Genomic DNA, 12,463 nt, shown 5'->3' on the forward strand with positions numbered 1-12,463 from the left:
CCCAAACCAGCAGTTAAGCAAAAAAAAAAAAACCAAAAAAAAAAAACCCCAAGAAACAAAACAACAAAAAACCAAAGAATGGGACAGCAAGCATTTAAAAGCCTTTTACATGTGAGAGGAATTTAATATGAGAAATGTAGCTTATCCAAGTATGTAATTCTGGTCTTTATATTTCGTGGCAGCTTGCTTAGAAATTTTCAGGCTTGTGGAGCCGGACACAGTTTTTAAAATTACAAACTGTATTTTTCTGTTGCTGAGGAAGTAGTTTCTACAGAACCACGGCCAGCATTTTGAACTGTATCGACACAAACTATATTAAAATGCATAACAACGCATTTGGGCTATTAATTATATATTAACTTTGTTCCAGTGCACTCGACTGGCTTTTGGGAAGTTCTGCTCTGCTCAATACGGGAAAGGTTTGCTTTCTGCCCTAGAGGCAGTTCTTTGAGCTTCCAAGTGCCAGGAATGTTATGCTGTGCTCACTGTGACACATAGAAAAGAGAGGAACAGCTCTTCTAAATAACTTTCTAACAGCAGCGGGATGTCCTGGGGCACTAGAAAAGGTACAAGAGTGCAGTTTTCACAAACAAAGAATAGAGATTGCTTCCTCATCTTGACGGGAACAAGGATATTTCCCCGGTTCCTGCAGTCACTTCACTTCGCAGTGATGTAACACCCACCCAGGGATCACGGCTGTGATTCCTGGGCGACAGCTGGCGCCTCTGCGCCCTGGGCAGGGACTCCCTCGTCGCGGTGCGACGAGCCTTGCCTCCTAGCTGAGAGAAGTGCAGCACTTGTTCGCTCCCTCAGGGCCCGACTCCAAGGCTCCAGGAGAAAGTGGGAACCTTTCCAGGGACTTCCACGCACTTTTGGCCAGGCCCTGGCCGATCCACGCACAGCGTTCTCACCGCGCAGGGACAGCTCGGCTCCCTGCGTCCCTTCGCCCGCGGCCCCTCTGGAAGCCCTGACCCCTCTCCTCCTTGGTGCCTCCTTCCCGGCACACGGGACCCGCGCTCAGCGGGGCGCAGGCCCGGGACGCGGCCCCGCAGCGGGGTCACGGAACGCGGAGCGCTCCGGGGAATCCGCGGCTCCGTGCGGCGCTCCGGCCGGGAGCCCGCGGTCCCTGCCCCGGCTCCGGGGGTCCCCTCGGGGCATTGCGGGGGACTGACAGCCCCCGCCAGCCCCTGCCCGCGGCGTGCCCGCCTCCGCCCGGCCCTTCGGAGCTCCGCAGCACCCCGCACCCGGGAGCCCGTCGCTCAGCGCCCGCCCCGTACCTGAGAAGTCGGCGAGAGCCGCGACCTCCGCTCCGCACACAAGGACCACGCAGGACAGGAGGCGGAGGAGCCGCCCGGGCTCTACCTGTGCGCGGCGTGGCTGCTGCCCCGCATCCCCGTCCCTCATGGTGCGGGAGAGGGCGGCCCGGCCCGGGGGGGCAGCCCTGCCGCCGCTTCACATGGTGCAGCCGGTCCCGGCCGGCGGTGCGGCCCCCCCCCCGGGCCGCCGGGCGCCCTCGGGGCTGCCCCTGCCCCGCGCGGGAGGAGCAGCAGCAGCAGCAGCAGCAGCAGCAGCAGGAGGAGGAGAAGGGGCAGAGGGCGGAGCGGTCCCGGCAGCGGGAGCGGGTCCGGCCGGCGCGGGCACTCGGGACGCGGGGGCGGCGGCCAAGGGACGGGAAGGGATGGGAAGGGACGGGAAGGGACCCGGGCTCCCGGCGGCGCCGTGCCGGGCACTGCCCCCGGCGCGCATCGTGCGGCCCGCCTGACTCAGAGCCGGCTGCGCCTCGCCCGCCCTCCCCGGCTCTCCCCACCCCTCTCCGAGCAGTTCGCGCCTCCCTCCCGCTCCAGAGGCTCTATGTCACCGTGTGCCTCCTCATCCTTGCTTGGCAGTGGCTGGAGGACTGCCGCGGGCTCACACGCGCACCGCCACTCGTGACCACGTTTCCCCGCTTGTGTTTTTCCCGAGACGGGTGCGAGGTGCTCCCCATCGCTCCCGGGCCCCCGCAGCCCGACTTTCCTGCCTTCCCTATTCCAGACGCCCTCAGCCCTCGTGCCAGACCCTGCCCAGCCTGCTGCTCCAGCCCCGCTCCTGCCCTTACACCTCGGCTCGCGGGTCTCTGAGGGAAACCAGCTGGCACCTTCGCCTGGCAGGACGTCTGGATGAGGGATTTCAGCGGGCAAAGCACTGACTCTTCCATGTGGCAAAGGGACCTTCTGAGTTTCCTCACGCCGGCGGTGTGTGACACCACCCTACCGCAGACCCGCAGCTTAGCGGCGCTAGTTCAGCGCGCCTGGAGTTTGAAGTGTGTAGGCTTGGCTTAAAGCTTTCACTGTGAACTGAGGAAACCTCTTGAGGTTACTTTGAGAGAGTTCGAGTTGTTCCCCGAAATCTTCTGTGATACAGAAAAGTGAACCAGTGAGAAGTTCAAACAAATTGTCATTACTGCCTGCTAAACTACCTTCAAATGTAATTTGGTGCTTTTTTTAAGGTATGAGGGACTCAGGGGAATAAATCAGGACACTCATTTCCCAGCCCCTCTAAGAGCTGTCCTCAGGAAAGAGAGCTTAGAACCAATACTGGAAATGGGGCATGAAAACATTTCCTTTCCTGGGGCTGTGCTGGGGTATAAGGTGGGTAAATATGAATATCCAGCTGTTCACATTCTGCCATGCATGTTCACACTGATCTGTCTCCAGAAAAAAAAACAAACCTCACGAGTGAGTAGGGGAAAGATGATGGAACCAAACTAATTGTGTTAAACCTATTCCTCTCCTCCTGTTCCAACTGAAGTTGGAACGCATCCAGATTTGAATTTCCAAAGTTTGGCACCCCTTTTCAGAGGTTACATTGAACTTTGACCAACTTGGTCTTCATGTTTGAATCTGAATCCACTTTTGTTCCTCTCCCTCTTCACGCACAGAAAAAAACGACGGGGTAACACATATATTAGACTATGCTTCCTTAGTCTTGTGCAGATAAGAGCAAAACAAGTTGTCTTGAACCCATCTGAGGTCAGGGCCATTCCATCAAGTGTTACCGAACTCAGATAAATGGGATCAAAGATGCCGAAATAACAGTATAAAGTCGCTCTGCAACATCTGCAACTGCAAGCACAGATGGGGAGAGAGAACAGCAGCTCTGCAGGTGAAGCCCTTGCTTCTGGCTGCTTCAGATAAGTGTTTGCCTCTGACCTCAGCCTGAGCATTCAATCTGACACTTCCTGCACCTGCTGTCTCAGGTCGGTCCCACCAAAGGCAGAAATGAATGCTGGGAAACAAGTAGCACAGATTTTCGTAAAGAAAGCATTTGGAGGCCAACTTGGATCCTCCAGAATGGTGTTCAGATGGTTAGGGTGAACTTACCTGTCTATCCCACCTTCCTAGCTGCCATAACCCCAGATGAGTGCAGTCAGAGCATCTGTGGCTTCAGGATGCCAAACCTCCACCACCTGTACAGCCAACAGAGACACAGCTCATATTCAGGCCACCTGCTACAGCTCTAACGGGAAGTGTTTCACCTCCTTCCCTCATGTCTGCTCACGAGTCCCTGGAACTCAGATGTCAATAATGACTGCTCAGTCTGTTGGGAGTGCCTTGAGTGGACAGTGGACCTGTGACAATGTGTCATCATCATCGATGCAGAAGAATAAATGAAGTATCCAAAATAACTGGGAAGTATCCCGTAGCTGTGCTCCCAAGGCTTTGGATCAGAAGGTCTGCCAGGGCTGTTGCCTGATGAGTAATTGTGAATCCTCTCTTCCCGGTGAGATAACACAGCTTTTTCTAGCCTGGTGGTGCTGTAAGCAAAAGGCCATCCCCAAGTGCAGGAATGAGCCTGGTATGCTTTTGGCACCGTGCAGGTACAGCCCAAAGGCAGGTTCCAAGTGGAATGACTGAACTGGGAGAGGTTGGAAAAGCAGGTGACCTCCAGGCAGGTGAAGCAGCAAGGGTTGAAGGACGGCACAAGAGGCAGCTGGGTGCTCCTGCTTGTACACATCTGCCTTCAAGGGAAGCCTTCCTATGGAGGAGGAAAACTTAATGGACACTGTGGCTGACAGGAACTGAAGACATGCTTGCTGCAGAATGGCATTGATGTTTTTTAATAAATATATATATTTTTAAATTTTATTTTCCCTCTGAATGGGGGCTACTTTGCTATTCAACATTAACCTAAAACCAAGTAACCAAAAATATAAAATAGTATTCTTGGGAATCTCCGCTATTGTCTGTGATGTAAACTTGGAGACAGCAGTGTAAAACACAAAGGCAGGAAAGGAGGAAGTGTTTATCGTGATGTGCAGAACGTGTCTCTTTGCTGCAGCCTTGAAGGCAGCTCCTACAAGCTGGCAATGCTCCGTCGCTGGAAGACAATGTAACTGATCCAGACATGTTCAGCATGTAGAATTACAGAATCTCAGCCTTGTCCTTTCCTCACAAGCAACAGGAATTAGATTCCTTTTTTTTCCCCAAAGAAAAAGATCACATGTAAGTCCAGAAATTAGAATCCAGGAGAGAGATCACATCTGCTTCAGACGGTTTCTCCCTTTAGGACTTTGGGAGAAAATAAATAATTTCACAGTGCCAGAAATGCAGGAATCGTGTTGTTACAAGGAAGCTTTGCAAAAGCAAAGCCAAAGTCTGAGCACTTAACTTCTTTTTCTCCATACTATTCATTTTCCCCTGAACTTCAGCCAAACTGCCAATTCAAAACTCATATCATGGCTTAGTGTATAGAAATTCCAATAATATTAGTGCTGCCAGTTAAGAAGTAAACAATGTGAAATAAAAGAAAGGGATTGTGAAAAAAAGAATGTGAAATAATGTAGACAGTTGAGTCCGATGGCCTAAGTTTTTCTACTAGTGAAAAAAACCTCTAGATTCGATGTATAATAACAAAAATTATCAGAAAAATATCTCAGAAATGCTTTTTCACAGACACAGACCTACACACGTGTGTGTACACTTCTCCCCACCATACCCCCTACTGCTTTTTCTTCCTGCTTTCTCCCCTATAATTTTTTTAACAGATGATAGCTGTCATTTTCATTGTATTCTCCCAGAATAAAGTTTCCAAGAAGTTCCCTAATGTTCCTTTTGCCTTTTGAGGATTAAAACAAAACAAAACAAAATGAAACAAAAAAAAACAAAAAAATCCACAAAACACCAAAAAAAAAAAAAAAACCAAAAAAACCAAAAAACAAACAAACAAAAAAAATTAAGAACAAAACCCCGGGCTTTTCCCACATTTTTAAAAGCTTTATATTCCTGCATTCTGATACAGACAGAATTTACAGGACAGTTCAAACAAGTGGGTTGCTATTGTCCCTCTGTTTCTATGGAAATGAGAGTCAGACCAGTTAAAACAAAGCACATACTTTACAGTAATCACTATATGGTGATTATTTAAACTAATAAGAGTGCATTTTTCCCAATCCAACCTCTATTTCTATGGATATAAGCTGAAAATAGTTGTAGAGAAGCCTGTTTGATCTTCTTTTCTAATTCCCTATGTGTTTTGGACGCTGTAAGTTTCTCACAAGGTCCTATGGATAATAAGATCTAACAAGACCTTCAAGTGTGCTGTAATTTGAACTTGAGAGGACCAATTCTGTGAGCCAGAGTTAGGAAACATGCTGGTGTGTGTAAGCAGAAGTTTACACAGAATGAATGCTGAGTGCAGTACTCCACCTGGCAGGTTTGGAAGGAGGGGAAATATTTGCTGTTTTCTGCTATTTTTTTGACTCGCATCAGAGAGAGCAAACTCAGCTAAACAAGTTTTGAGTTTTGTGGCCATGAGCTGCTCCTTGGCCAAACCAGTCATAACACTGTAGAGACCCTCAGCACTTCTCAAGACAGAGGATGTGATCCGTGAAGTTTGTAAGGCCAGTCTCACGTTTCGTTTGGAATGAAACCTCACTCCATTCCCTCACCAGATGCAGCACAAAGTCCCACTGCTCACCCTCCTGAATGCTGCCAGTCTTGCTGGCACTTCCCCTGTGCACAGATTATTTTTTCTAGCAGTGCACCTGGCACTTGTATAGACATGAAGTCAGAGGCATGTCCCATCTTACAGAGCTTACTGCTGGAAACAAGAGAAAACATGACCTAAGGTGGAGGCAGAACAAATGCACCAAGGAAAAGGTCCTGGCCTTGTTGTTCTTGCCCTCCTAAAGCACCCAGGTGCTCCCTGGTCACTTGCTGACATGATGCTTCAAAGACACTCTGGAAGGACTCTGTGTCTTGCCTCTCTGTTTAGGAAGGACATTAGGACAGAGCTGCTGGGCGGACCATGGTCTTGGAAATCAACCTCTTTGTGAAAGTGCTTTATTATGGTTTTATGAGCCTCCTTGGATGGGTTGCTGTCACTGTTCCCCTTTAGCAAGTATTTAAGCTAAGATCTTCCAAAATGACTAACGATTAAGGACTTGAAATTCAAGACGGAAGCTTTTTGAAAGCCACAGAATCAATGTCAAAACACTGAAAAAGCTGTGGCTTTTCCAAGAGCCTTGAAAAAAATCAAGCTTCAAGGTCTCTCAAATGAGGGTTGCAAAGGCATGGAAAACTGGTAGTGTTTCAGAAAAGAGTAGCCCATATCAATACCTAATCAGTACAAGTTAATAGTTTTGAGACCCAGACCTCAGGCTAATTTGACCTGAGCACTGTGAAATTAGAAGAAAATAATGACATTTTGAAAATAATATTGCAGTGTTTGTAAGTTCCTGCTTTTCCCATCGGCACTCTAAGGGCTTCCTGGTAAATTCTGTGACTCGGTGACTGTGTCACTGACTCAGATTTGGATGATGCCTGAAGATTATTCCATGTGTAGAAGGTGGGAATGACTCGAGTGCACAGAAGATACCCTGAGTATCGCAGTAGATACTCTGAGGTGCTTTCGGCCAGTGCCTCCTCTAGCTCTTCCCAGTCTGCTCATTGCCCTCCCCACCTTTCTGTCCTTTTCCCTTCTTTTCTGATCTTTCCACCCTTCTTCAGCACCTGGGCACGCAGCCCAGCCCCAGACTCACCCCATGCTCTGACTCAAAGCCCTGATGCTCATAATGCCTTGTTGGCAGATCCTTCCATATCGACAGGCTCGAATATTCCTCATGGGAGGAAGATAAATTGCCATTAGTCAGGCTTAAGATGCAGTCCTTGCACTCCAGCTGAAATAACTGTGGGATTGGAGGAGGAGGAGGAAGAAGAAGAAGTGGAGAAGTGATTTTGGTTTACATCGTCTGGAGTAAAAAAAGTTGTGCTTTTACTTCAGGCTTGCCAGCCCACTCATCTCCTGGGCCCGTACACTGCCCTTGCACATCACCCGGACTGCTCTCTCCTTCTGTGATCCCATGCCTCAGGGTGTCAAAGGCTGGAAAGCAGGAAGATTGGACAAAGAGCTCAATGTCACACTTGAAATTTTGGGGAAAACTGGAGGAAACTTTTCCGTGGAGTAACTGAGTAAGTCACGAGTGAACATTGAGAACTGTAGTTTTGAAGATGTGATTTTGGGTTCAGTCCATTTCTGTAGGAGAATAGTTTGTAAGGATAGTGCAGAACGCACTAGTTGCCAATGAGTTACAGCTGTACTGATTAGCAAGGAGTGGAAACAGCCTTGCCTGCCCAGTGAGGCTGGTTGTTATAAAAGCGTGGGTCAGCTGGCTGCCAGTTTCACTAAGCACAGCTCCAGCTGGAGGTGCAGAGCCTGCTGCAGTGTGGGCTGGAGCCTGCTGGCTGTGCTGCGAGGAGGAAGGGACACGTGGCCGTGCAAGGGATGGACAAGGTGAGAGGATGCTGTGTGTGGGACAGACAGGCTCAGGTGGCTGGGGAAGGGACAGGCTGGGGTTTAGCCAGTCGTACAGAGGAGAGGAGGAGTCGGTGCTGTGTGGAGCTGCCTGTGAGAAAAGGAGTCAGAGTTGCCTCAAAGAAGTCTGTGGAGAGAAGGCATGAAAAGTGTGTAATGAAAGACTAATGTTGGTGCCTGTCATGTCTGTCTTGATATAATTGCTACACGTTTTCTCTGAATGCTTTAATTTAGACATAAAATGAAAACTGTATTGTAAGAAAGGAATGCATTTCTCACCAAAGTGGTGTAGGGTGGGGGATCACAACTCACAGATGGCCTGGAGGCAGAATGGCCACAGGGGTTACTGTAACTGGGCCTCCAGTACCAAAGCCCCAGTGGGTTTAAAGGCTAGAGCTGGGCTGGGATTAGCACGGGCTATGCAGCTGGGCTCATGCACAGGTCTGTCAGCACTCCTACCCGAGGACAGTCCCTCACCTAGGGAGAGGTTCTAGGCCTGGAGATGAGGCTGAGTTTGGGAAGGGTGATGAGGACATGGTTAGGGAGGGATGTAAATGCATACCAAAAGACTTAATTTTGAGGGGTGGCAAGCATTAGCTATAAACCAGTAAGTATTTACAGCTAAAGGCTGGAGGTGGGGGCTGTCTGAGGAGGACAGGACTGTTTAAGGCTGAAGTTGGAAGAGAAACCTTGGTGAAGCTTTTGCCTTAGAAACGGCCTCACCTGCCAAATCAGATTTTTGTCTTCAGGATTGCATGAGTGAGGATGCCACAGCCAAGGAAAAGGTTCAGGTTTGGGAGGCAAAGGCGAGTTAGGCAGGGCTGCAGGGCTGGGGCTTGGCTGTTTCCATACTGCTCAGGGCAGCAAAGGGTAGCTGGCTCACTGGGCCTTGGATCTAGAACTCTTTCTGGAACAAGGTGGAGAGCTGAGGTTCATGCAAGGGGCCAGGAATTCTTTGTCTGACTGGAAAATGCCAGAGGGGCAGTGTGTGACTCGGATAGGATGATATGTTCGTCTGGCGAGAGTCACAAAAGAATATTTTGGTTTACTGATAACTGGGCAGCTCAGAAGTTACTACTTGACTTAGTTGCTGCTCCCATCTGTTGCACACATAAACAGAGCAAAGCAGACGAATTCTCTCGGAGCCTGAGGTCTTTGACTGGCCCTCCAAAAATGCTGCCTGCTAAAAAACAGACGTGGGGGAGGAAAGTTGTCAGATACAATAGAGCAAGAAAAGGACACGGGCTTCAAAGTGCCCTCCAGCAGACCATGGAAGTGACCTGTCTGGAAGTGAAACCAGCAGTCTGCTTCCCCAGCCTCCTGGAAGCCTCTAACAGCTACACAGGCAGTGAGGGGAGAGAACAATTCAACCTAAAAATAATTTCCAGTAGCGTTCTGCACTGCTGTTAAAAATACTGCAACCAGGGAATGTGGTGTGGTGATAACTATTAGGCCTGTAAGTCTGGTAACTGGGGCTTTTAGCTCAAACATCTCGGTATGGGTACTTCGAGCCTTGTAAAAGCTGCGTTAAGTCCAATTTCTTGGGTAGTTCTACTAGCTCTAGCCTTGCTTTTCATCCCCTCAGTAACAAAGCAACTCCCTCTCGAGAATGTTATTTACTTTCCATATTATGTGCCTACCGATTTCTGGAATTGCAAATGTCTTTGGATACATGCGTAAATTTAAGTTTCAAGAAAGCTGTCAAGCTAAAACAAAGGCTTGCCATAATGCAGAAGAAAATATTTTCTGGAAGAACTGAGAGGTCCCTACCTGGGCATAGAATTTGCTATACTAAGGTGTGTTCCAAACGGATCTGCCATCTAAACAAGCAGAAAAATAGTTGGAATGTAGTGAGTTCAATTTAACTATTGCTAGAAATAGGAATTATTAGCAGAGCTTGGAGCATGATATCACTAGCAGCAGTAAGACGCTTTTAGCTTGCTTCTCATAAATTACTTGTAAAAAGCATTTGTACCTAGTGTGTAGCAATTAATATTTCCCCATTTTCTTCCCCCCCGCCCCCCAGTCTCAGGTACTCCTTTTATTTTACCCTTTTCTGTCTTGTAACATCACCTTCCTTTATTTTATTCTATCTTCTGTTCTCAGAACATCGCAGCATCCTCTGTCAATGTGAAAGCATTTGTTCATCCTGTCTTGGAATGGCTGTCAATGTTGCCCTCTTCTGGATCACTTTTTTTTTTTTTTTTTTTTAACAATATGTTGCTAAATGTCAGGAAAATTAATCCACAAACACCAGCGGTTTATGTCCAAAAAGGAAACGGAGGAGTCCTTTTTGCTTTATTCGAATAAAGGGAGAGGCCATGGGACATTCCCCTGGGATCTCTCAAATTTTTGGAGGACGCAGCCTCCTTTTTATCCTATTTTCCCGGCCGCATTTCCCTCTCTCTTTTCCCATTGGCTGAGGTACTTGAGAGGCACAGACTTCCCGGAACGCCTGATACCTGAAATTCCCCTCTAATGTATAACCCTCCCTTTTAATTTTTAATTCTTATAGAATTCATAGTTTCCCCCCGTTGCTTCTTTCATCTTTCGATACCCAATTTCATTTATCAGCAGCCCTGCAGTTTGTTTGTAAAGGCAAATATCTCTTTCCATTCATCAATTAGTGGAATCCATCCCATTGTTTCTTTTATCTCTCAGTGCTAGCCTTATCTACAGGCTGATCCACAGCTCATTTGTAAAGACAAATTCAACATTCCTCTCAGCTAATAAATGAGAAGTTAGCTGAAAAAAGTAAAAACTGGATTTTTTTTCTGGTGTGTGTCGGACAATACAGTGGAGAGAATTTGCGGGAGGATGATCGAGGATATCCTATTATAATATCGTTCTCGGACATTTTACTATTTTAGATCATCAGTTGTATTCTGAAAGAAATCTATTTTAATGATATGTGTACGTTTGCACGAAGTTATAGTTAAATATAGCTGGCGGCTGGGCTCTTTAATGAATAGGGGTATTTTTGGTTTTAATTCAATATTTTATGCTTGTGGTATGTAGTGTGCTGATTTATTTTTTAATGTTATTTACTACGTGCGCTTTTGTTTTTGAGTGAAGGTAACTTTCTGGATGGCTTTGTATTTGAGGCAGAATGAATTGAAGTAGGTTTTTAAGACTGATTTTTCATATGTACGATGGGGAGTTTAGTAGGGGCAGCTCTGATGGTGGGGGCTTGGTTGTTAATTTTATCAGACGGCTTTTGTTAGATACAGCTTTTAATTCTGGAAAGTTTTTTTTTCTAATGTCGTGCTTTGAAGGTGGTTTTCGAGGATGTATGGTATAGCTTTATTTTGTTTGTAGATGGTGTATGATAAGGGCTATGGTCTATTTATCTAATGCCATGTTTTTTCATTCAGGTGCTGATAAGGGAGTTCTTGAATGGCGTTTTGTGTTGTTTTTGTTTTTGGTGGGGCGTTGTTTTTAAAGGATACCTTGATAAGGTTTGCCGATGGCGTTCTAGCCTGTAGCATAAGGCATAGGGTAGTTTTTGAATTATTTTGTGGTGGCTTTGATTCGTGCCAGTATGTAGTGTTTGTTTGAGGTAATGCTGTGTAGCTAATTTCTGTTTTCTTATTAATATTAAAATTGGAGTGTTATAGTATATGGGCTGTTATTATATCATAGGGGTTCTATTTATTTGGTTTGATTGTTTTCTAGTTATGGATAATTTTTCTCAAAAAACCATTTTCAGAATTTCAGGCGTGACACAAAAGAACACTCAGATTGCTGGAAGGGAAACGTGTGCCCAGATTGTCTCGAAGCAGTGCTGCTGTCGGTTCTCGTTCAGTTGTGTCTTCTGAAAATGAGACTGTTGTATTCATTGCGCTGTGCTAAACACTTGTCATTCTCCCAATGCCAGGAAACAGATGAAGCTTGAAGAAAGAGGAAGGAATTTGGAAGCGTACAAACAAGCTGAGAAGAGGTTCAGAGATCAGGGTGCTCACTGGCAGCAGGGGCTGGGGTTAGGGCTGAGCAGGAGCAAAGCCGGAGCACATCAACCTCACCTCGTGTTTTCTCGGGGGCTTTATGGCCCTGGCAAGAGAGAGATGTTCACTGATGAGTCCCAGGCCGAGCCGTGAGCACAGCATGTTGTGTTGGAGCTGGGGGTTTTTTTTGAGACGTTCAGCAGCCACACTCTCTAGTCAAGAGTCCTGAGGTTTGTTGCTGCTCCACTTTCATCCTCATATCCAGCTTCCAGCCCTTTTCTTCTCTCTGTCCAGTGTGTCTTTTGTGTTCCTTTCTTGTCCTGTGTGCTCCCCATCCCATTCCCGTTCCCTATGGAGGGGGAGGGTGTGGAGACTGGGGGCTCCGACGTGGTTTGGGGCACCCCAAGGTCCCTGGGAAAGGGAGCCGGGCTGCGCTGGAGGAGCAGGTGAGTCGGGCATGGGGGGGCGGGGGGGGTCATGCTGGGTGCCGGAACATTGAGAGGGAGGGGTGGGTGTAGAATGCATGAAAAACAGAACCATAAAAAATACCTAAATATAGTCTAAAAGGAATGTTTAAATGCTTTTTATTTGGGTAGAGGCACGGTTTTTATAGCTAATATAAAAATAAAATATAAAGAATAGAAATAGATTGGTATACATGTAAAATATAATGAAATATAAGTAGCAAATATCTATGAAAAATCTAGTGTATAACAGAAATAATGCAA

At 47.2% G+C, this 12,463-nt stretch overlaps 2 protein-coding genes across 7 annotated transcripts in view; one reads left to right on the top strand and one right to left on the bottom strand.

Moving 5' to 3' along the window:
- EVA1C (eva-1 homolog C) overlaps window positions 1-1,406 on the bottom strand; it is a 30,212-nt gene extending 28,806 nt beyond the window's left edge. For all 4 annotated transcript variants that reach the window (XM_088158841.1, XM_014893730.2, XM_088158840.1 and 1 more), the window contains exon 1: window positions 1,278-1,406. In XM_088158841.1, coding sequence (XP_088014967.1) covers window positions 1,278-1,404 — 127 coding nt within the window. In that variant the 5' untranslated portion in view covers window positions 1,405-1,406. The remainder of the gene's footprint in view (window positions 1-1,277) is intronic.
- The window catches only part of CFAP298 (cilia and flagella associated protein 298), a 51,680-nt gene extending 39,866 nt beyond the window's left edge, over window positions 1-11,814 (top strand). Inside the window, exons 7-8 of one of the 3 annotated variants that reach the window (XR_015801174.1) lie at window positions 7,261-7,448; window positions 11,669-11,814. Coding sequence is in view for 2 of the 3 variants with exons in the window: in XM_088158842.1 (XP_088014968.1) it covers window positions 7,261-7,335 (75 nt within the window). In the remaining variant the exon portion in view is untranslated. Of the gene's footprint in view, window positions 1-7,260 lie in introns of all 3 variants that reach the window. The other 2 variants (XM_088158843.1, XM_088158842.1) reach the window with 2 other exon arrangements.
- Window positions 11,815-12,463: the final 649 nt, after the last annotated feature.

Source organism: Sturnus vulgaris, chromosome 2 (assembly GCF_052056855.1).
Source record: "Sturnus vulgaris isolate bStuVul1 chromosome 2, bStuVul1.hap1, whole genome shotgun sequence".
Classification (NCBI taxonomy): domain Eukaryota; kingdom Metazoa; phylum Chordata; class Aves; order Passeriformes; family Sturnidae; genus Sturnus; species Sturnus vulgaris.